Source organism: Rhipicephalus microplus, chromosome X (assembly GCF_043290135.1).
Source record: "Rhipicephalus microplus isolate Deutch F79 chromosome X, USDA_Rmic, whole genome shotgun sequence".
NCBI classification, from domain to species: domain Eukaryota; kingdom Metazoa; phylum Arthropoda; class Arachnida; order Ixodida; family Ixodidae; genus Rhipicephalus; species Rhipicephalus microplus.
The window spans coordinates 139,736,010-139,759,600 of NC_134710.1; the positions used below are offsets into that span (position 1 = coordinate 139,736,010).

Consider the following 23,591-nt stretch of genomic DNA (forward strand, 5'->3'; position numbering starts at 1 on the left):
ACGCGCACTACTGCTGCCACACGATTTCGAGCACCTTGTGAAAAGTTGTTTTTTTTTCTGCGTTTTTTTTAACCTGAAAGTGTTTGATTCCGGTGTTCACCAGACTTCAGTGACGTTATTTCTACCACGGAAATGACGTCAAAAATACACGCGATCAGAAGACAGATAGTTCCGTCAACGAGAGTCGAACCGATGACCTGTCGGCGGACGACATTGTGGGCACGCTATCCCCTGCGCCAAGGTCACAGAGACTTTAAAAACACGCCTTTTATATCTACCATTTCACCAACGCTCTTGGCAAAGTGTAGAAATGTATCATTACCGTAACACCCACGATTAGTTCCTTCAATGCGTCGTTTCTACGCGTCCATCCTATTCTACGCGTTTCCAATAGATCTAAGTGCAATTTTCTCAACGCCTTAACACACCGCCAGGGGGTAACCTTTCTCATAAGTGTCGACGGGGCTTATAGCCCCCATCCACATTATAAATTGCTCTACAACGCGCCTGCTTCACCTAGATGTAACTCCGCGTTCCCCTCTTACGCTCGTCTCGCGAAAAATCATGGCTGGCCAACAGGGAAGCCACAAAGCACATTGCGTTTTCCTCTAATCGGGCAGTGGCGTTCAATAACCATAACATGCCGCGAGTAAGCGAGCTTAGCCAAAGATCGGCGTACAATCAGTCACACTCTTCTGGCTTTCACACCACTTTCTTTGGTTCCGCCCTAATCGTTAACCATTTCAGCTACCACAGGCATACAAGACCACAAGGGCATGTTCAATCATTAATTATGGACGTTAGTCGTCGGGATGGAGATGTATCACTAAGCGTCAACGCGAATGTATTTACGTTAAACGGTGCTTCAGTTGTCAAACACCCAACATACATTTTATAAGCTGCCTTGTATCAATGCACAGTAAGCATCGAACTACTTCTGTAAGGAGACATTTTACTTTCGTGATATGCCGGTTTCTATAACGGAGGAATCAACCTTTTTTTTTTCGCGCTATTTTTTAGTTGCAGTCATTTCATAGTTCTCCTGACGCAGTAACGTAGCCAGGGTGTGGCACACCGGGTCTATGCGCCCAACCCCCTTGCATTATTATTTTTTTCAACCATGACATACAGAGCACAAAATGACACACGACCACATGTGCCTGCTAAGCCCCCACTTCTGTTCAAGGTGGTGCCCCCCCCCCCCCCCCCAAAAAAAAAATTGTGCCAACGTCCCTGTTCTGACGTGCTATTTTCTGCTAAAGAGCACCTACGTCCATGTTACCCTGGGAGATGACGGTGACCTAATCTTGTTTAGAATGAGCTGCTCTGGTCATTACCGTTTGGTTTGTGCATATTCCAGCCATGTAACATAACGCGAGCGACATCGCGCTGACCCATTGCAATGTATACCATAATATAATGTTTGTGCAGAAAATGCTGAAACAGTCACTATAACGCCTTGACGTCGAGCTTCGGGTGACACTTTTCTTTTTTGTCAAGACGCAAAGCAGCTTCAAAGTCATACGTACTGGCTGCAGGACACATATTGAACAAACAATGCCACTGCCGAGAAGTGCATCTTTGAGATCAAAGAAGTGTATGTGTAGTCTTTCTCTCTGGTGTAGTTACTTCGGATTTCACTGACAAATAGAAAGTACAATACGCCACGTAGCAAAATAAGTGTATCTCTCACTCTTGATCTTTCTTTTTTTTTTTCCAGAGGGGGTATATTGCAATCGCACGTGGGATGGTCTCACGTGCTACGAAGATACTGACGTTAACAGAAACGTATCGAAGGTCTGTCCACGGGTTCTCTACATCTACTCGAAGCCGCACTGCGAATGTAAGTGCATGAGTTAATGTCCCCTCTCCGCGCGGCTAATGCCTTCTGTATACGTAGCTTTCATAAGATGTAACTGAAGACACTGCCGGCAAGTAGTGAGACCATGGTGATAAAAAACAGCGAAGGGGGGTGGGGGGATAACATGGCCGCGACCGCATCGATAGCGGTAAAGTAATAGTGGTTACGTGAATCAATTTCCGAGTCTTTCACTCAGGGTGCCCCCGCCAACTTTGCTTAATAAATGGTGTCTTCATGCAGCTGATTGGAATGATGCGTTCATGCGGCATTTGGCAGATTGACGCCTGTCGATGTCGGTGTCTTCCCAACGATAATGCACGACGAGACTCGCTATCTCGTTTTCTCAGCCACCCTCGTTACTCGAAGGAATAAGATCGTACGGTCACTGAAATACCGCAACTACTTTAATAAACCGTTTCAGGAAGACAAGATGCGGCAGCCAGCTACGCTTGGACCTTCAGCGAGGCGGTCACTAGGCACTTGATGGTAATCGCAATGGTGGATTGTGATATCGCGTGACTTAAAGGCCTAAAAAATGTTAAAACGAACGGGATCCAGCTTCAAGTGCCCAAGTCACGGGAGCTTATCTCCCCCGCCCCTTTATTTTTGTTGACGAGTGTTTTCTCCTTGTATTTTCGGGGACGATGCAGACTACTCGACAAGGTGGTGCCATGAAAACGGCTCCTGGTACCGGCTGATGAACGTTGAGCGGACCTTCTACACAAGCTGTGCGCCCAAGCCGTGGGTCAGTGGGGTCTGTGGCCAGTTTGGTTTCTCCACCAATAAACAATGTAATTAGACGACATTGCTCCAGGCGCAAGCATACTGCCCGATTATTACGCGGCTTTTTTTTTTTAATTTACGTTCACGAATTCCTACTGCGTTAATATAGCGGAATGGTAAAAGAGGCCGCAATTTTCGTAATGCGTTTCAAGCTATACGCCACGCGTTACGCTTCGATTGTTCCGTCCGGAAAAGGTGCAGTCTTTGAAGTGCGTGATTCGCCGCGGGCAGCCCAACAGAAGCACACGTCCCACAAACAGGCAGATAAAAGATAACCGGTTCAAGATAAAAACCGTGCCTTTCAGAGATGGTAAAACAAATATATGCCAGTGTTTTCCGTTTTACTATAAGCATACTTACTTCTCTATCATGGTTCGACCAAATGGGTCTAGAGAAATAACGTTCAGCCTCTCCACGCGTAGCCATTCAGATTGAACGAATAAAAAAACCTACAGCGGGACACCACTTGTGCTTGACGGCGTTCCTTATCGCCCAAAGTCTGACCAACGAGTAAGTGGCGCCGTCTTACAAGCATGGTTATTTGGAACTGCGGAATCCAAGTCAGGCTCTTATAATTTATGCTAGATCTTAAGATTTTGCGCGAAATTCAGCGAAATATATTCGTATGCGATGCGTGTGACAAAATAAACCAAGTCGCAGAAAGGTGAAGGCCATGAAGCCGTTGCTGGCTACAGCTAACTGGCCTTGACATTTCTTTTTAATTGACAGTGTGTACTAAACTCACATTCTACGTCATTACCTTACTGAAAAAATATCCCTCGCCACCGCGGGATAACACTAAGTGTATAATGCCAACGCATTTCGTTGCAGATTTCTCAAACCACTGCTGTTGTATGCTTCGAAACCGGTGATAGGCGGTATTTCTACAGAACAAACAGAGAAGAAAAGAAATTATACAGCAGGAAAAACAGGGATGTTAATCACTTGAGAACAACCAGTTCGCTACCCTACACATGGGAACGGGATTGAAATATTGAGAAGTAAGAAATAAGAGAGAGAGAGAGAGAGGATCGATGTTATTGCTACTCTGGGTGCTGCAGTAATTACGTGAACTTACTGAAGCTATGACGTTTGTTTATGAGCTTATTTAAAGTCGGGATTTGATGTCTACATGATTTCCGCTTTTTTTAGTAATAGGGGAGACATCTAATAGATGATATCTACATGCACTGTGAAGTCGCATGGGCAGAGATAAAAAGAAAAGGAAACACTTCTAGTTAATGGGAAGTGAAGCTATGTGGTTGTATAGTAGCTCGAGCAACTTTGCATCGGTACTGATTCTACCACAATGACCACGCATGCCAGCTGTCTCATCGCATCATTGCAGGAGTACGTCGGCGTATACCACTACTCCATCGGTCTCTTCACGCTCTCGGTGTTATCGCTGATACCGGCATTGTTCATCTTCAACTGGTACAAGTGAGTCCACTTTACGCATGTCAATAAGGTCGGGACGCCTTGCATGAGCCACCTATTTATAAGCTGTTTTCCAAAGTTCATCAGTTGATATTCTTTTTTTTTCTAAAAATTGTATATTTCATTGAAATATATAATGGTTGTGTTTAACCCCACAGTGAAGCGTTTAGCTGTGCACCACAAAAATGTTTGCGTTATAAAATTATGCAGTCGCAGGGGTGAGTCAAGTTTGCACGTCACCATATTGCGTCCAATTGTGCACAGAAAGAAAGCCGATGACAAAATGTCCCGTAGAAAATCCTCCACTATATAAGTGCACCTGTTGACAGCATCTCTGGGGGTCAAAGCCTCCAGCTATCTCGGGCCCAAGAGATGTAGAAGCAAGTGTCGTCGGTTGATATACACTACAAATGCTGCGACATATTATACTGTTTAGTGACGACGGTACACAACTTCAGCACTCTATTGGCCTGGTTCGAGCAGCGCCGCTTAACCTTGACACTGCGTGTCGAGAGGTTGCCGTATCGCTGCCAGAAATTGATTTTTAATGCCCCCATGCGCAAACAAGACGATCGTCGCAACTTGTCGACTAAGATAAGCCTTCGCGCGCACGCTCGACGCCTTGAAAGACGTCAGGACGAGGTCTAGCCCGTGAGGCAGGGGGAGCATTTACTGACGGAGTGAGGTCCTACCGCGCGGAGCATTTTTATCTCTGGCAGACGCCACGGCCCCGATTGGCGATAAAAGCTGTGCGGCCGCATCTGCGCGTCCTCGTAAAAGCCAGCTCGACCATTTCGTCGAGATAAGCCTCCCGCATATAAAGTGACCTGGCTCACTTCACAGCAACCGTTTGTAACTGCCTTGGCATTTTACTCCATACCAACTTTTTAAATGCGAATACAATTCTTAGTCGGGCTATTTCAGGCATCCGGCGTTGTCCGCGGTGTCCGCGCGCCGGCCGGTGTTATCTTTCCGCTCTCACTCTCTCTCTCTCTCTCTCTCTCTCTCTCATAGCAACAGCTACGGGTGCGCGCGCTTATCCTCGCCCCTAGCAACCGTAGCATGTTGTGCGAGAGTGTATAAGAGAGGGTAGGTGCAGTGTTTTGCCGCTCTTTCCCTCGCCGTTCGCTCTCTCTCTCCTCCCTGCGCCCCACTTCCCGTCCGCGCGCACGCCTCACTCCCGCAGTTCGCTGGCTGGGCGCCTTTCAAGAACATTCGGAAATGTGTGATCGAGACGCCGCTCTGAAACGCCAACGCCGAGCTGAGAACGCTGTTTGTTTTGTTCACTTCATATTACTTTTTAAGCGTGCACGTTAGCTACAAGAGCTGGAAACACGTACCACGTTTTCAGCTCTAGTAGCTAGCTCGCAACAAAAAAAAACGCCACTTGCGGCGAACGGCGCTATTGACTGCCCGGTGTGAAAAAAAGAGAAAACATTATTCTTCTAACACTGGATTCTCACGTGCGAAACGACGTTACGGACGCTACGCAATGCATTCGCGCGTTTCCTCACGATTCCTTTCGGGGAGGTGGGGGCATTTTTTTAACCACGTACCAGACCACTGCAACGACAAGTTCGCGTCACAAGAGTGAACCCAGGTCTACTTTGCGATATGAAGATACATTGAACGCAGTCAATCCTAGGTGGCAACAACTTGTAGGTTTGAGCGAGTCAATTCATTTTGCAAATGAAGCAGAGCAAAAAAAAAGAAAACAAAGGAGGATTGATTTATACGTGTGGTTTAATGTCTCAAAACCACCATATGATTACGAGATATGCCGTAGTGCAGGGCTCCAGAAATTTCGACCACCTGGGGTTCTTTAGCGTGCACCCAAACCTGAGCATACAGCATTTTCGCCTCCATCCGAAATGCAGCCGCCGCAGCCGGGATTTCATCCCGCGACCTGCAGGCCAGCCGCCGAGTGCCTTAGCCACTAGACCAATAAAAAGAGGACGACGAAAGAACACACACAAGAGAAATAGCGCTGGTCCTGGTGTATGTGTTCCTTCATTGCTTTTTTTTTTTTTGCTCTGTTTCAAGTTATTCGCGATCCTGAATCATTTGCTTTCAACGCAGGGTATCAAAAAAAAAAACTGCCGTACATGCGTATCACCTCTTTCTCTTGTCTTCCTCGCCTTACAATTTTAAGTCGGCTTTGCCGACAGGCGCTGTGGCAATACCGCATACACTTTCTTTCATCAGCAGGTACGTACCCGGCTGGTCAAACGTTCCCAGCTAGGCCGCTATCCCATGTATTCCTATTGGAGCGTGGCCTGGGAACTTTTGACACAGCCCTGCCCCCTCTGCACTCAAGTGCTTACCTAAATGGTGAGCTCTACGAGATGCAGGTTGTGACTTGACTGCGGCGAAATCGTGTGGGGCAGCCAAATGCTAGCACTCGCAGTTTGTGATTTGCTTTCATCTACAGGACGTGTACATAGTCAATGGCAAGTGCACTGTGAGCAAGCACACTTTCTAATAAATTTTTAATGAGTACGCTCACCGCACGTAACATTGTCAAGGTTAATTCGAATTGACAGAATTGTAAGAGGCATCATTTTGCTTCATTCAGTTTCGAGTTGCCGTATAGAAGTGTTTTCTGGCCGCATATATGCATGCATGCCCATTTCTTTTGCCGCAAATGTCCGTCCAGCTTCTGCTTAACTATATTCGTTCTGAAGTCAAATAATCATAACATTTCAGCGCACGTACTTAAGAAATGCAACTATAAATCTCTTTGTAAGAGTATATGGCAGCAAATCATGATATCGGGCATATCATTAGCAATGGCGATTGGCCAAACACCAAGAGCTCTTAAAGGCCAACTCCTGCGATTTTTTCACCATGCCAGGGTAATCGCGCTTTTATATCCCTGAGACACGTTTGTCATGTGCCTGATAGGTTAAATGCTAAGCCACTTCGAAAATAATTTTCAATAAGCAAAAAGACATAATACCCTTGCTCGCTAGTATTCATTTTTATTCATTATAGCACACGGCATAAATGTTGCCAAGTAGTTTCCTTGAGCGCTGAAAAGCTGTGAAGCGCTCTTGATATATGCCTGTCATTCTGTCTTTATACTTGTAGCTAATGCTGTCCCTCCTCTAATGATTTTACAGAGCAATACAGGTACCTCGCATCATGATCCACAAGCACCTTTGCTTCGCGGTCATGATGTGTGGAGTGATGTATATCATCGATCATTCGGTCTTCACGCTGGACGACGTCAAGCCTACCAAGTACACCAAGAACCTTACTCATTCTAACGCGGTGCGTCTGAGTTCTTTATATAGTAATATATATATATATATATATATATATATATATATATATATATATATATATATATATATATATATATATATATATATACATATATATATATATATATAAGGGGAAGAAGTGTTACTTAAGGGCTCATTTTTCCGTGTTTTTCGACACAATATTAATGAGATCTAACAGACAATAATGCCTAGGAAAGTATAGGGAAAGTTATTAGACCGAATCGTAATTTAAATGTGAAGAAAGAAAAGTGGATGAAAAGATAACTTACCGTGTCGGTTCCTGCCCACGGCAAGTTATCTTTTCACCCACTTTTCTTTCTTCACATTTACATTACGATTCGGTCTAATAACTTCCCCTATACTTTCCTAGGCATTATTGTCTGTTAGATCTCATATATATATATATATATATATATATATATATATATATATATATATATATATATATATATATATATATATATATATATATATATATATATATATATATATACTTCAAAGGACAATGTGCGGAATCACACCCACACGTAAATGATGTAGTGGAGGTGGTGACAACGCCAGCGCTTCCTTCTTCTTCTTCCTCATCTATCGTGGCTCATCATATCAATCACAGGGGAATAACCAAGAAGCTTTACTATTATTTCCCAATTGTTAGTATATGTCGGTGAACTGAAATAGCCTTATAATGCTATAATGCAATTACATGCGAAGCAGGAAGATGAAGAAGAAAAGATACAAAAATAGATAAACGTTCAGGTGAAATAGTGACTAACAGTGAATTAAGTAATGAACCAATATATCATCGAAGGTAATTTATCAAAGTAATCTTTTTGTGTCTCGGACAAAGTTAGAAACGAGGCTAAAGGCATGCATGTCAGAATGTGTCTCGATGCCCTAAATGAGAGAATTATTGTGAAAGTTCACGTTAGGCCAATTTAAAATAAATAGTTTACCTTTTGTAAATCAATTGCACGATAGAGAAAAAAATGTTTAACAGTTTGAGTCACAGACTACAGTTACAGACTACAGTTGGAACATCATGATGCAAATAGTGCCATGCTATACAGTCCCGTGTAAATAAAATTTAAGCTGTGGAATATGGTAGCGCTGCTTTGTAGTGTAAACTTCACAGTGCCTTGACTGACACCAGTTATTATTCCTCAGAAAGCTAAAATGACTGAAGTCAAATGACACTGCTTGGTTAGGTACTTAAGACTTTCAAAATATCGCCAGACGTGGGCCAAGATTATGGGATACTGAAATGCCGTCAAAGATTGTTCGTTCTTGTGAAATCTGCCATTTCATTAAAGTGTAATCTACGATGTCTCGGTACCCAAAGTAAGCGAAATTGCCAAAAGAGCCGAGGAACAATTGCATGCAACAATCTCAGAATATATAGTTGAGTTAAACGACGGAGCAAGTGGAGGGCGTATACTGACAGGAAGTCAATTGCACAAACAGAAAAGAAAACATTTTGGCTATAGTTTTGTAAGCCCAGTGTACAATCGCCAGCAACTGTTCCTGAAATACGGGTTTACCTTCGCCTTCATAAATAAAACTTGAGGGCTGGGTATACCACGGTCAATATACATTAAAAAATGACGTGTGTTCTAGTGTAAATGCATAATGTGAAGGTGTTTTCTAACAAAGAAACAAATTTTGAAAAATTTTTGGCATGAAAATGCCGAATCAATACGCCCCTGACGTTTTTTTTCTGTATTTTTTTCAGAATCAACTAAAAAGTTGGGAGGTTGTGATTATGTACGAGTATGATGTACTTTTTTATAAGCACGCAGTTTATGTCCCATGGCAGAAGTCTCGGTCATAATCCGATATGTCACACCATGGACGTTTTTTAGCTAAGTTTTGTGATGCCATAAACTTGCTGGGTTTCCTCCTAGCTCTAATGCTGCGTTAGTTTGTCGGCATGCTAATAAAATACAAAATTTCCCTTGTTGCTGCAGCGGTAGGATACAAAAGAACGAAACGACGCGAAAAGCCACTGCCACCAGCGAGCGCCAGTTGCAGCAGCAGCAGCAACAACAACACTTAAAATAGGAAGCTTGATCTATCAACACACTTGCTATTGTTTGTGCAACTCGAAAAAGAGAAAAGAAACGTCATTACTCTCACGTGCTTGGACCATGTCTTCTACGCCGGGGTCAGCAAGAATATAAACTGAACACACCATTCCATTTAGTTCACGCTGCAGAGTTCCGAGAATTTTTAGTCTTTTCAGCGAACTTGTCATGATCTAGGCTTGCCGTGCGTTGGAGCATTATCATCATTATTATCATCAGATGGAACATTATCATCATCATAAATCGACAGGCGTTAATAAATTCCCCGCCTAGGCAATCAGCACAGATGGTTAACAAGAGGAATTAAAACGTGCGGCCCCTAATCAATGTTTGCTACCCGTGTGTTCCCTTGTAAATTTTTAGATGACTAGGGTGAGCGAATTCAATTTCGTGGCACATACTCACTATATGTGTTTCACAGCAGAACTGTTATTTCAGATCGAGGTTTGCCGTGCGTCGTAGTGAGAAAGCTGAACCAGCACGCGCTCTCTCCGTCCTATTCTTAATTGCCTTCCACTTATACTTTGCCATCAGGACACGTTTGCCGATTTGTCCGGCGTGGAATGCAATAACTCTGATGGGCGAGAGAACGAGTGCAGAGAGGGAGAGAGAAATAAAGAGGCAGAGAGGGAGAGATACTCTTGGCGAATGGTGAAGCGAGAAAGATATGAATGTCAGGAAAAGGGGAAACGAGTACAGGGCGAGAAAGACACAGATTTAAAAGAGAGAGAGAAATACGAAAAATACAGGAAGCATTGCAATGTATTGTGTAAAGAAAAGCGTAAGTTTAAGAGTCTTCTTTTGTTTTTGACACATTATAATTGAGAACTAACAGACAAAGACGCCAAGGAAAGTATAGGGGATGCTGTTAGAAGTAATTGTGTTGTAAGTGTGAAGAAAGAAAAGTGGACGAAAAGTGGCGTTACACTGACACAGAACTCCTAGCCGGCCTAGTTGGAACGAATTTATCTTTTAGCCACTTTGAGTGCGACAAACAAGGACGTAGCAAGGAGTACACATGGACGAGCGCAATCTAACAACTCAGCCTAACAACTTGTTATATTGCGCTCGTCCGTGTGAACGTCTTGCTTCGTCCTTGTTTCTCTCGCGCAATGTGGCTAAAAGATGTTACGTTGACGATTCTGGTGCCGAAGTTATGAGGCGAAATTCGAAATGGCAGGTTCTGCGTCCAGTTTATAGCATCCTCCTTTTTCTTTAGCTATATTTAAAGAATCGTCTTACCAATTTAGTGTCCTGACTAAAGAAAAAAAAGTCATATAGCAGGCAACACTTAATTGTTCCTGTTTAGCGTCTCTTTAAATCTACCTCAAACACAACACACAAAATAGAAGCAGCAGATCTTTCAATGTTAATCAATAGGCGCAATGTAGTCGACATCAGAAGGTATAACATGGGTAGATATTGAACATGCTCTAAAGGACAGAGAAAGCCTCAAAGTGGTTAAAAGATAACTATAGGCACAAGCAAAAACCAGATGTGTGCAATAAGGAACTATAAAGGTAACATCACTGTACCAATAATGGTAGGTAAGTTAAAGTAGCTTAAGAGTTTTCCGAAAATTTGTACAGTAGCCGGGACAACCAGTATGATAATGTAAGAAGACGTAGTAGCCCAAAGGAATCGGACATTCCTCCAGTTACAATAGCGGAAGTCAAGAAAGCCTTGGAGGGAAAGCAAATAGGCAAAGCCTTAGGATCGGGTAACATCATATCTGCTGGAAGACGGTGGACAGATTGCATTAGAAAAACTGGTGATCGTGTGAACCGTCTCTTGGCGGTGAGGGTACAATAATCATGTAATAAATCCAACATCACCTTAATCTTAAGAAATGGGGTACGTATAAATGACTTTAAAAATTACGGGCACATCGGGTTATTGTTCATTGTCTACAAGCTATATATTATCAAAGATAATAACAAATAACATTAAAACCACCTTTAGAATTCAGTCAAACAAAGTACTAAGCAGGGTTTCGCACAGACCACTCAACCAGATATTGTATTCACACTGTAAATCAGGTGATAACTAAATGTGTGGAATATAACCAATACTTTTATATAGCCTCCATAGATTATGAGAAGGTATCTGATCCGATCAAGATGTCAGCAGTCATGCAGGCACTGCAGAATCAGGGCGTCGACAAAGTATACATAAAAATTCTAGAATAAGTTCATGGCAGCTCCACAGCCACCATAATCCTTCATAAAGAAAGCGACAAAATACCAATAAAGAAATGTGTGAACCACTGATACACGATCTCCTCACTGCCAATCACCACATGCTTACAGGAGGTTTTCAGGGCACTAGCTTGGGAAGAGTTAGGGATAAGAGGTAATGGAGAGTACCTGAATAACCTGCGACCCACTGATGACTTTGAATTGATGAATAAATGAGGGGATGAATTACAACTTATGATTCCTTAAACCCTGCAATTCCCATTGCAATATATTTCATACACTGAATATTATACCTCAATAATGCTACTAAAATCTCTTATAGGTGTCACGATAAGCAACTACTGCAGATTTGGCATGCTATGAAGAAGGTACAGTGACTTATATATTACACGATAGTAATTAATTATTTGCGGTTAGTACTAATTAAGTTATGCTTTAAACGAAATTTCATTCCTATTTTTCTTTATATGAACTGTACAAGCAAAGCAAAAACAGCCTTTTCTCACAATTTTTCTGAAGGCATCACTCTTCGTGGGCATTACAGGGTTAACTGGACAAGGAAAGCATATCGAAAGGTATGAAATTTAAAGTACAGAGAAATAAAGTAATGTACAACAGTCTCGGAAGAGAACAGCGCTTTCCAATAGCTAACCAGTTACTGGAAGTGGTGAAGAAGTACGTCTACTTAGTATAGGTAATGACTGTGGAGCTGAAATGGGACCGAACTAACTAGAAAAGGAAGAATGGGGTAGGACTCATACGGCAGGTATTCTTATATCATAAATGGTAGGCTGCCACTATCGCTCAAGTGGAAGGCGTGTGTCACTATAGTACCTGTACACTTACAAAGCACAGACGTGGAGGCTTACAAAGAGGGTTCAGCTTAAACTGAGGATGACACAGCGAACGACGGAATGGAAAATGATGGGTGTAACACTAAGGGACAAGAAGAGAGCAGATTGTATCAGGGAACAAACGGGTGTTAAAGACGTCATAGTTGAAATCAAGAAGAATAAATGGTGCGAAGGCAAGATAACCGATAATAATAACCGAGATAGATAACCGAGATAGATAATGCAAAGGCAAGATAACCGTTGGTCACTGACTGGTCACTGCTTGTCAGAGGAGGCAAGCGGGTGACGGTGAGGCACAAAATTAGGTGGGCAGATGAGATTGGGAGGTTTGCGAGTATAAAGTGGCACCAGCAAGCACATGACCGAGTTTATTGGCGGAACACGAAAAAAGCCTTTGCCCTGCAGTGGGCGCGGTCAGGCTTATGACGACAGTGGCGATAAGTGCGCTGATAAATATTGCACCACACCTCAGTAATTCCTCCCTTTGTTTTTTTTTTATTCATGTGGATGTAAAATGCTATAAGGCAAATCCTCTACCTCTCCGTACTGTTTTTGCGATGTATATAAAATGTTTTATACGAATTGTGCCCATAGGCCGGTGTAAGCAAATTGGAAGAGAGATGATGCGTGCGAATGATTAATGTCATATCCGCTCATTTCCGTGCGACTGAAAACATCACCTATACTATGCACTCCATTACCGTACTATATAAAAACGAAAAGTGCACGTGCCGCAGTGTCACAGGTTGCACTTCTTAAGTTATACACCTGCGTACTGACTCAGCGTTCGACGCCTTGGCGCAGTGGTGGTGCAAGCTGCTGTCGGTGCTCAACCGCTACTTCATGGTGAGCCAGTACACTTGGATGCTCTGCGAAGGCTACTACCTGCACCGCCTCGTGGCCCAGGCCTTCTCCAAACAGATGAATCTCAAACTTTGCTACATATTCGGCTGGGGTAAGTATACCGCTGAGTGTAGATCGACTGCACGGTAGAGATCGCTCATGCAATGGCACTGCTCTGGCTGGTTACTCTGATATATCACCGAAAGCTCCGTTAACAAAGTACAAGTCACGTTTGATATGGGCTTGCCACCTGCGGAGATAGCGTGGTGTATGCGCACACCATTAGGGCCCTTGTCGAGAAGTAGGCTTCAGGGAGATTCCTTGTCCAAGCACTGTTTATTACGTCCAAATCTTTATCTTCTTTGGTAAACTGAACAACTGCGTGACAACTTGTGATCTAATGTTACCGTATACAGGAAAGTAAAATAGTTAAGTAGGTCACCTTTGTTGTCTGATCGCCACTCGTCATCGTTGCCTTGACATCGTATTTGCGATCAAACTAAGTCATTCTTGTCTTCCCTGTAGGCCTGCCAGCTGTTCTCGTCATTATTTACAGCATACTTCGAGCCACGCAATCTGACGACAGGTGAGCTCACTCCTCATATCCGACTAAACAAAAGTTGTTTATATACAGCCACTGTCATGTCAACAATGCAGGACATAATTATAAAAAGAAATTTTGATGTGCGTATTTTATATATTCTCATGCCTAAAGAAACAGTTTTCTGTGGTGATTTAATTTGCCCGAAGAACAAGTTCATTCGTTGTTCTGCAGTAATAAGCGGTAGCGCATCAAACACCCGAACGTCCCAAATGTTCATTTTTGAGGACGAAGTGAAGCCAGAAAAGAAACAGGCCATTTGTGTGGCCTACCATGCATATTGTTTCGACAAAACTATGGGCGAAATTGAAAATGATTTATGCCTGTTTTATGTTTGTATTCTGTCTCTTTGTAATCTTTAATTTCCTCTGAGATTACCATGTTTATATATTTTGTCCACACATATATGGTCCGCTCATATGTGCTGTATGAGTGAAACTCCAACAATGCTACACTGGAGCTGGCATTCAATACACAGAATAAGAGCGTTTTCGTAACAAAGCCACCACTACCCAACTCTACACAAAGTGATGCGACTGATCACTCAAGCAGTAGTGAACCAACGAGTACAAGTGGTGGTAAAAAAAAGAATTACGTTTGCCTAGTACCATCACTCGCGCACACAGCTCTAAACAATAATGAAGCAATAAAAGTATGACTAAATAGACACGACTGTGCATGGGTTAACATAATGAACTTTCCCCATTCATGTGGTTCATCTTTCAACCACTGGCTTGTCGTATTTCTCGCAGTATATGTGACAGACAAAACAGGCGCAAATAATTTGGGTGATAACTAAAGGTTGCTGGTGCGGCACATTTGACTCTCAACTGATTTGGCCAATTAAATTGTGTGCAATTGATTCGGTATGCGTGTTACTTCGAAGCACATCAACTCTCGTGGCTATCACCGTCTTCCAGGGGGCTCGCTGTGCAACGCGTAAGCTTCAGAGATTCTTTCAGTGACGACGACTATTCTGTTATGCGTCAACAGGTGCTGGAGGAACGTCATGGTCTACGACTACGCGTTCACCGGCCCCATACTGACTTGTCTTGCTGTAAGTTCCGACCTTGCTTGTTTTCTCTTTATATTGTTATCCTGCCGGTTGCACGGCTTGGACCACTCACATTCGCTTGATTTGCGAGGTTACGCTGGAGCACAGTTTGGCACTTTCATTAGTTGGGTGGATATTGAGTAATTAACTAAAGGGCTACAAGCGGCTCGTTGAGGTCTGCTGCGGCGCGGGGAACTTCACCAGTGCGCCTGACTTGCAGCGATGCATGGATATGCGGTTCGAATCACAGGTTTCCTCTGCACTTCATGGAGGACACACAGTTGCACAATTTTGCGCGATGTATACTGATGCTAAGGCAAAAAAAATAAAAGTGCTAATTTGTTTTTGCTATTTCAAGGTCCATTTCACACTTCATGTGCTTTACTGCGAGCAGAATGAGCCAGGAAATTTCTGCAAGGTTACCTGGTGTTGGAGGCACTTCCATACGAGTACTATGTGCGACTACTTTGAAAATCGCGTTGGGAATAGGAGTCGCTTGAAAACATTTCGAGGCTAATTACAAAATCAATGTTACCATGTTCAAAGAGCTGTGTGAACATGTACCTATATAGAATACACGTACAACAAAGCAATGATATTGTCGCGCGCATGGAACTGCCACTCTGGCGCTGAAGTGACATCCAGCGGAGGAAGACGACAACGTTCAGTTGTGGCTGAACTCTCTAGCTTGTGTGCTCAAGCATCAGCTAGATCCGCTGGAACAGGATAAATCTGGCGCGTAACAATAGAACACCGAAAAAAGTTTTCGCACGCAAAAAAGCTAGCTCGGAACCCTTGCGTGTACTCATACGCAGAGGTGATGATATATTTCGACACAAGTTAGGTCAAAATTTGTAAGAAATTCGCGAGAAACGCTGAGATGCCAACTTTCAACATTGAGCGCCACATAACGCAAAACGTTTAGCTAGCCTGGAGCCACCTCTTATTGCAACTCGCTTATCGAATTGGAACACACGGTTTTGCAACTGATGAAAGAATCGTCTTTTGACGTGTGTTATCTGTTCAGTTAACAATATGTACTGACTCAGCAAAACACTTACCATAAACTGTCATAGCAGGCGCTGGAAAAGCTCCGTTATGTTTTTAGAGGAAAGACAAAACTTTCAGAGGAACGAAAAGAGCATGTGCGGGAATGAAGATGCTGATCTGAAATCTTCATGCGGTCGCGAGTGATTGCGAGGTAAAATACCACCTCTCTCATGTCCTATTCCCGGCAAGATCGGGGTATAGGTGGCAGCACTGTCCCTGCGCAAGTGTGGATAGGCGGTCGGTGGCGCGTATACAAATACACGCAGCGGCGCTTCGTTGCGTACGGTCTGAGCCGATTGTCGGTGGATAAAATACACGGACTACAGTTCACTGGTAATATCTACGCTCTTCTCTACTGAATCGGTGCACGAAGTCTATGCAACGTCACCTATAACCGCGAGTAAAGCACATTCTGCCTTCGATATGGATGCTCGGCCTGGGTGACTCTCTTCACGCTTTCCCACTAAATCACGCCTTTGATGTGTTGTTTGTACGTGAGTAGCTTTGTGTTCCGCCTGCTACGCACTGCTGTAGCGTGACTGAACTACTTATTTGCATCTTTGTCATCTGCATACTACAAAAAAGAGAGAAGGAAAGATCGTAGAAACCCCGCATATCTGTGCGATTAGTTCAGTACCACCATCCGCACCTTATACGTATATGATCTTTTTTTCTCTCTCTCTCTACTTCTGCTCACCATGAAATGTGGGACAGTCGATAAGTTTAGTCACGAAAGCTTAGTGGTTTACGGCGCTTTGCACTGCACTGCGTTTACCACGTGTACGCACGTACATGTTCTTGTACGAGTAAAATATGAAAAAGAAATTATATAAGAGTTCCGCAGAAAGCTTTATAGATTACTTGCATATCAGTGCTACAAGAAAGGCCTGGTTAATGGCACAAGCATGTTCTTTATTTTTTTTTTCAGACAAAATGGACCACTGCCTTCTGTCGGTCATTAACAATGCCACACAAACGGAAGACAATGTGATAAATATGAAATTTTCAGTCAAATATACGACATAATATATAAGGCATGCCGTCTGAATGAAATTTGAACGTCTGTGCTCTTTGGCGCGTTCTTAAATCTAAGCACACGGTTGCGCACGGTAACTCTGTTTTGAGTACAGTTTAAGTACAGAAGTGATTTAAGTTGATGTGATTGTAATATCTCTATGTAGTGGTACAACGGCCAGATAAATACAACTAAGGCTCCTCGCATAATCGACAAACTAGATTGCCGTAGTTGTACGCCTATACCCACAGCGCACGAGTGCATGACCTAGAGCCTGTTGTTGTTGTTGTTGTTGTTGTTGTTGTTGTTGTTGTTGTTGTTGTTGTTGTTGTTGTTGTTGTTGTTGTTGTTGTTGTTGTTGTTGTTGTTGTTGTTGTTGTTGTTGTTGTTGTTGTTGTTGTTTACAACCGAGTCGCTATAAAACACTGCAGTTCACACACCATTTCATAGTCTCGCGTTTGGGAGGAGGCCAAGAGCATTTTGCTATGTGCTTGAAACAGAAAGCGGCACCCGCTCTAAAATTATTCTAGTGAAAGAAGGGTGCGACGACAACAGCACTCAGGAAACTTGCCCTCGCCTATCTTATTACAATGCATTAGCAGCCGATAAAGACCAAATGCTTTCATGCGTCATTTCAGGCATGCGTAGAAACGCTTACACTCACGCTGACATGATCGGACAAACTACACTTTGAGAACGCGCATGACGTACGCGCACATAGAAACGCGACGTCGCTGGGAGGGATCCACACTTCACCACTTCAGCCAGTTGCCGCCAGGCGGCGACTCTGCTCAGTCTCGCAGCTTCATTACGCCGAGCATAAATAATAGCGTCCAAGCAAAGTACAGGCACTTGTAATCAATCGTATAGTGGCACCAAATGCAATATACGTACCTCACCATACGTCCGCGCACGCATATGTCCCTTTCTCTTTCTGTTTGTGTGTGTGCGTGTGTTGCGCGCACACTACACGCACACACACAATGTGTATAGTGCACGCGCAATGCACATCTTACATATTGCAATCCACCAGTTCAGTGCACGCGCCTTAATTCTTTAAGTGACAAATGAAATATACTGAATTTCTTCGGTGTACAGGCAGATTCGTAATAGTATTGTTCTCAGTACAGGCGGTCGCAATATCAACCAACAACCTTGATTAGGTCGGTGCATAATGCACTTCTCAGTGGGAGAATCATTTCATCCAGACGTGCACGACTGTGATAACTCATCAAATTGCGCCAAGGTGGTTGTTTCCTTTCACGGCTTGTCCTTGTCTATTTACTCCGCAGGTCAATATTTTTTTCATGATCCACGTCATCTACATCCTGGTAACCAAGCTCCGACAGCGGAACGTCAGCGACACCGAAAACTTTAGGTAAAGTACGTATAGCTTTCCTATTTGGTGCTTTGTTTTCCTTCGGGAACATTACGCAGCTTGAACAGGCTCCACAGTTTAGACTGACAAATTATAGTCTGAAAACTGTAGTGCCATAAAATTGACAACCATAGCTTTATTAATCGGTGACAGGCCTAATGTCGCAAGTTTCATTTTTAAATATCCCGTCGAAATATCTGATATTGACGTCAACGATTTCGAAATGGTTTTTTTTTTCGTATTTCGGCCACATTACCTCAACAGAAATTTCTGAAAATTGGCATATTAAGTCTCTGGCCTCCTTGGGAGCGTCGCCTTTGCGCAGCAAGCGTGTTTTATTGCGATAGCAATTATATTGATACTCTCGGCTGGATTTCGCCAACCACCAGCGTCCAGCGTCGGCATCACTAACCGTATATATATATATATATATATATATATATATATATATATATATATATATATATATATATATATATATATATATATATATATATATATATATATATATATATATATATATATATGAAAAACGCAAGAAAAACTAATCCAGGAAAATTCTCCTCCGTGCGGAGTCAAACGTCCAACCTCTTGCGAGTGCGAGGCGTAAGGCGATGAGCCACGAAGAAGCACCTCCTTCAACATTGAAACGGCAAGCCATTTATATCTACTACTTACCGCTGGCGACGCCCATCTCAGAGAAACTATCATGTTTTCAGCAATACCCTGAAGCGAGATGGCGCAAAGAGCGCGCGTCATCAGATCGTCACGACGCGGTGGTGCACGCTCTCAATCCCACGCATACTTTGGCCAGCAGAGAAGGGAGAGGGGTGGAAGCTCACGCATGCGCGCGCTTATCTCGCGGGTGGGGGGGGGGGGGGGGGGGTCATAAGCTTTGGGCTTTCGCCGGAACGATTCTGTTCATTTACCGGGCGCACAAAGGTCACTGCAATCGCTGCACAGTCTACGTTTGAGAAAATGGCGCGCTTTTCAGACACGGAGAAGTAACAACTGAGACACATATTCACGTGAGCATTGCGGGGCACGTTTCATTCTACTTGCCATTCTTCGCGGGACATTCCAATTTGTTTTGTTGCATTTATGGCTTCATCTTTGCGGCAAAGCTGTCTTTTTTTTTATGATATCGTGAAAGTAAGATTTACTAATACGAGAAAAATCGGTGTTTTCGTCAGTGTGTCTTTTACGCTGCTCACAGGGCAAAGTGTGGTTAGTGAATAATGATTTTTGTAATAATAATAATAATAATAATAATAAAAATAATAATAATAATAGAGTGAAGCTAGCAGGAAGTTCTTGTGAAGAATTAAGTACTAGACTTTATCGTAGCCTTCACTCGCTCCGGTTGGTACATGAAATTATAGATCTCATCGAAAGCTGGTATGCATGTCTAACACTGAAGTCATATCGTTTCCAATTTTAGAATGAAAACATTTTCGACAGTGCACGTGAGGAGCCCATTCATAAAGTGTCAATGATTCATTTGAACCACTATATAATGAACGCAGATCATGTGGGGGACCAGAGCTGCCCGTGTTATCACGGGATCAGTCTATAGATTATCATGTACGTTTCGTATAAAACAAAATAACACTCCCACCCACCCTCACCCCCTTTTTTTTCTTTTCACAGAAAGATCCTGCGCGCCGTGGTGATACTGATCCCCGTTTTCGGTGTACACTTCGTGTTGACCACGTTTGTGAGCCCAGCTTCATGCACCGCTTACCTCAAGAAGCTATACGCCGAATGGAGCATCGTTGGCTTGCAGGTAGATGCTGCGGCGTTCATGGCACCTAATTATACGTACTACAACGAGCTTTCGGTGCTTCGCTAAACCTTCGTATTTTATTCATTTATTTTCTAGATCTGAATTTTTAGTGTCGTGGGATTTATTGTGGTACGCCCAGTACTGCTCGACTGCTCATAACATGAGCAATTGTGGTGGCAGCCGCATCCTATATATACAAATTGTTTCAAAAAACGTGTCCAATTTCATTAAAAAATTACAGAAAGGAGGCATCTGGGCATCTGGATGCTGCCTGCGGCGTTCCCTTTACTGTGGCAGAAAGCATGTTTAGATGTGTGCAAACATTTATTATGGCAGTAATTAGAGAAATGAAAACAATCACCTTTTAACTAGTGGAAATAGCCGAGCTAGTCCATTAAGCGAATTAAAGTACTTTCTGAAAATAGTCCGTAGCTGCTTTGAAATTTTTGAAAAGTGGCCACTGGTAATCACCGCAGAGGGATTAAATCTGACCATTTTAGCTGTCGAAACCAAAACCCACGTACCGAAAAGCGCATCTACCATTCACTTTGACAACGCTCTTTGTGACGACGCTGTTTCCCTCACATCGGGGGAGAAGAACAAGCGAGCGTCGATGAGCGGCCTCGAAGCGAAGTGACGGTTGATAGCAGCGAGGGAAACAGTAGGGAGTTTCAGAATACCGTTTGCAAGCGCTGCGGGCGTTGCGGGTGCCATATGAGTTTTAGAATAGCGTTTGCCCTACTGCGATCCGCAACGCACGATCGCAGCGACACCGTAGCCTCAAAACCAGCGCTTGCGGGCCACACGGGGGCCACCATAACCACCCGTAGCCTCGAAACCAGCGCTTGCGGGCCACATGCGGGCCGCCATTACCGCACGCAATTTCGAATTTTTTGCGTGCGGTCCGCGAACGCTGACTTGCGTACGACGCATGCGCAGTGGCAGCGACCGCACCGCAAGGGCTCGCGGTGCGCTATTCTAAAGCTCCCTAATGTCGTCATTGAAGGCGTTTTCGAAGTTAATGGCAGATTCGCTCTTTGGTGCGTGGGTTTCGGCTTCGCCAGCTAAATTGGCCAGTTTTAATCACTCCGTGGTGATTTCCAGTGGCCACCTTCCCAAAGTGGCTGTGGACTATTCGTAGGAAGTACTTTAGTTCACCCGTTGGACTCGATTGGCTATTTACTGCTTAAAAGGGTGATTGTTTTAACTTCTTTAATTACTACTGTAAACATTGTTTGTAAATCTCTAAAGATACCTCCTGCCACAGTAAAGGAAACACCGCAGGTAGCACGCAGATACGTCCTTTCTGTAATTTTTAAATAGTATTGGACACATTTTTTGAAACACCCTGTATATAGAGACAAATTCCACCGGACTTACGTCACGAAAATGCGGTGGCGCTGTCGTGGTAGGCAAAAGACGCTCTGCCTACCGCAGTTTCTGCCGGCTTTTCAATTGTGCATGCGGTGTTGTTCTCAGTCAAGCAACGAGAAAAATACGGTATGACGACGATCTGCGTCGCGGTTGGATGTGAGTCGCGTCTCACGGCGTAGTTTTGTTTGTTGGCGCACACCGCAGCCCTCCGCGTTTATGGCTCTCACAACGCTTATGGTGTCTCACAACGTCGTTTTGTTGGCGTACACCGCAAACCTCAGTGCTTATGGCGGAACGATATGGCGCATGGAGGAAGGAAAAACTAAGTAGAGGCCCTATCCTATCCCAATGCATTGCGAGAAGTGCGGCGGAAGTGACGTCAAATTTATGGGGCAAACAAAACAGCAGACGCTCCGCGGCGAGCTCTCAGCACCTTTGAGCGGACTTATGGCCCCGGCGTAAAGTTGACGCGTACTGTATGGTTTGCATGCAGTAAAATGTTGCGAGCACACCTTTCCGAAACTGTTCGTGCAAGGCAGGCCCGAGCGCGGCGTGCTGAAATGCTTCGTGGAGTGTTTTCGTGCAACAGCACGGGAAGCACCGGTACGTGTCATGATCTAAATCATTCAGCCCCTGCATCATCGTATTCGAACTCACCCAGCAGTGACTTACGCGTTCTACTCGCCGTAAGCCTCCCCTCCCCACCCCCCCACCCCCTTTTTTTCTCTTAGCCAGATTTTCCTATCTTCGGACTGATTAGTAGTTCTTTGCTCATGCTCGTATATATAGTGTCAGTGTGGCAATGCACGATTTTGAGAGCTTGCTTCGATTGATTGATTGATAGATTGATTGATATGTGGGGTTTAACGTCCCAAAAGCACTATATGATTATGAGAGACGCCATAGTGGAGGGCTCCGGAAATTTCGACCACCTGGGGTTCTTTAACGTGCACCCGAATCTGAGCACACGGGCCTACAACATTTCCGCCTCCATCGGAAATGCAGCCGCCACAGCCGGGATTAGAACCCGCGACCTGCGGGTCAGCAGCCGAGTACCTTAGCCACTAGACCACCGCGGCGGGGCGAGAGCTTGCTTCGTAGCTATTCCGTGCAACGCCAGCCTAGGACTTGACGTACTGCACGTCGGTAAGAAAACACCACTGTATTGTATACGCGATCGTGCACGAAAAGTGTGTAATTCCAGTGCGCGCGCACACAACACGCAGCGAGCGCACTCCGTACAATACACACGCATTTAGTCCGATAACAAGAAAAGCTTATTTTCCTCCCGTATGAACGACACAACTTCTGAAAATGCTACACGATGCCTACAACACTAAAAAGGAAAGTTCGCGTGTGTTCTGGCTCAGTTGGCGCAATGAATAAGAGCCAACGGAGCTTACAGGTGAGAGCTCCGCATGCAAATACCATGCATTATTGATCAACAGTGAAGCGAACATACGTGAAAAGTGCCACCAGGTACATCTGGCGGTGCACGCGATTCGCACCGATGATACACTACAGCTGGGCATCGCACAGCTTTCCTAAAACACGCAAAAGAAGCAGCACTCGTGCATTGACTCGCTGCCGGCAGAGAACACCTACCACTGCTACCACTCCGACGGCGCCGCTTAGAAGGCCGCTGCGGCGGCTACTCGCCAGAAATCACGAAGTGTTTATCTGCTTTTCCGCTAGAAGGTAGTGCGGGTGTTTGCGATGCAGCGGTTTCAAGATTATGACGTCATTACCTCTCCCACGGAGGAAGGTAGGAGAGGGCATGCCCAGCCGGCCAACACCCTCTAGAAAGGCCTTTCCAGTTGGTGTTGACTGAACACTCTTTTTTCACACGTATTGGATTCTTCGTTGCCCGCAGTATAGCGCATTTTTAAGACAGTCAGAGAACCGTGTTTGATATAGAAATACCTTGGAGGGGAGACGTTGGGTACATTGGCTGAGAAGAAATAAGACTGATTTCGCATTTCATTCATC

The 23,591-nt window shown here is 44.1% G+C and overlaps 1 protein-coding gene across 4 annotated transcripts in view; it reads left to right on the plus strand.

Moving 5' to 3' along the window:
* Positions 1–23,591, plus strand: part of LOC119176551 (calcitonin gene-related peptide type 1 receptor) — a 65,210-nt gene that overhangs the window by 21,300 nt on the left and 20,319 nt on the right. For 2 of the 4 annotated variants that reach the window (XM_037427899.2, XM_075877872.1), the window contains exons 5-13: positions 1,721–1,843; positions 2,512–2,615; positions 3,993–4,084; positions 7,204–7,354; positions 13,306–13,456; positions 13,870–13,930; positions 14,939–15,002; positions 18,357–18,442; positions 20,093–20,228. In XM_037427899.2, the coding sequence (XP_037283796.2) occupies positions 1,721–1,843; positions 2,512–2,615; positions 3,993–4,084; positions 7,204–7,354; positions 13,306–13,456; positions 13,870–13,930; positions 14,939–15,002; positions 18,357–18,442; positions 20,093–20,228 (968 nt within the window). Of the gene's footprint in view, positions 1–1,720; positions 1,844–2,511; positions 2,616–3,992; positions 4,085–7,203; positions 7,355–13,305; positions 13,457–13,869; positions 13,931–14,938; positions 15,003–18,356; positions 18,448–20,092; positions 20,230–23,591 lie in introns of those variants that run through there. The other 2 variants (XM_075877873.1, XM_037427900.2) reach the window with 2 other exon arrangements.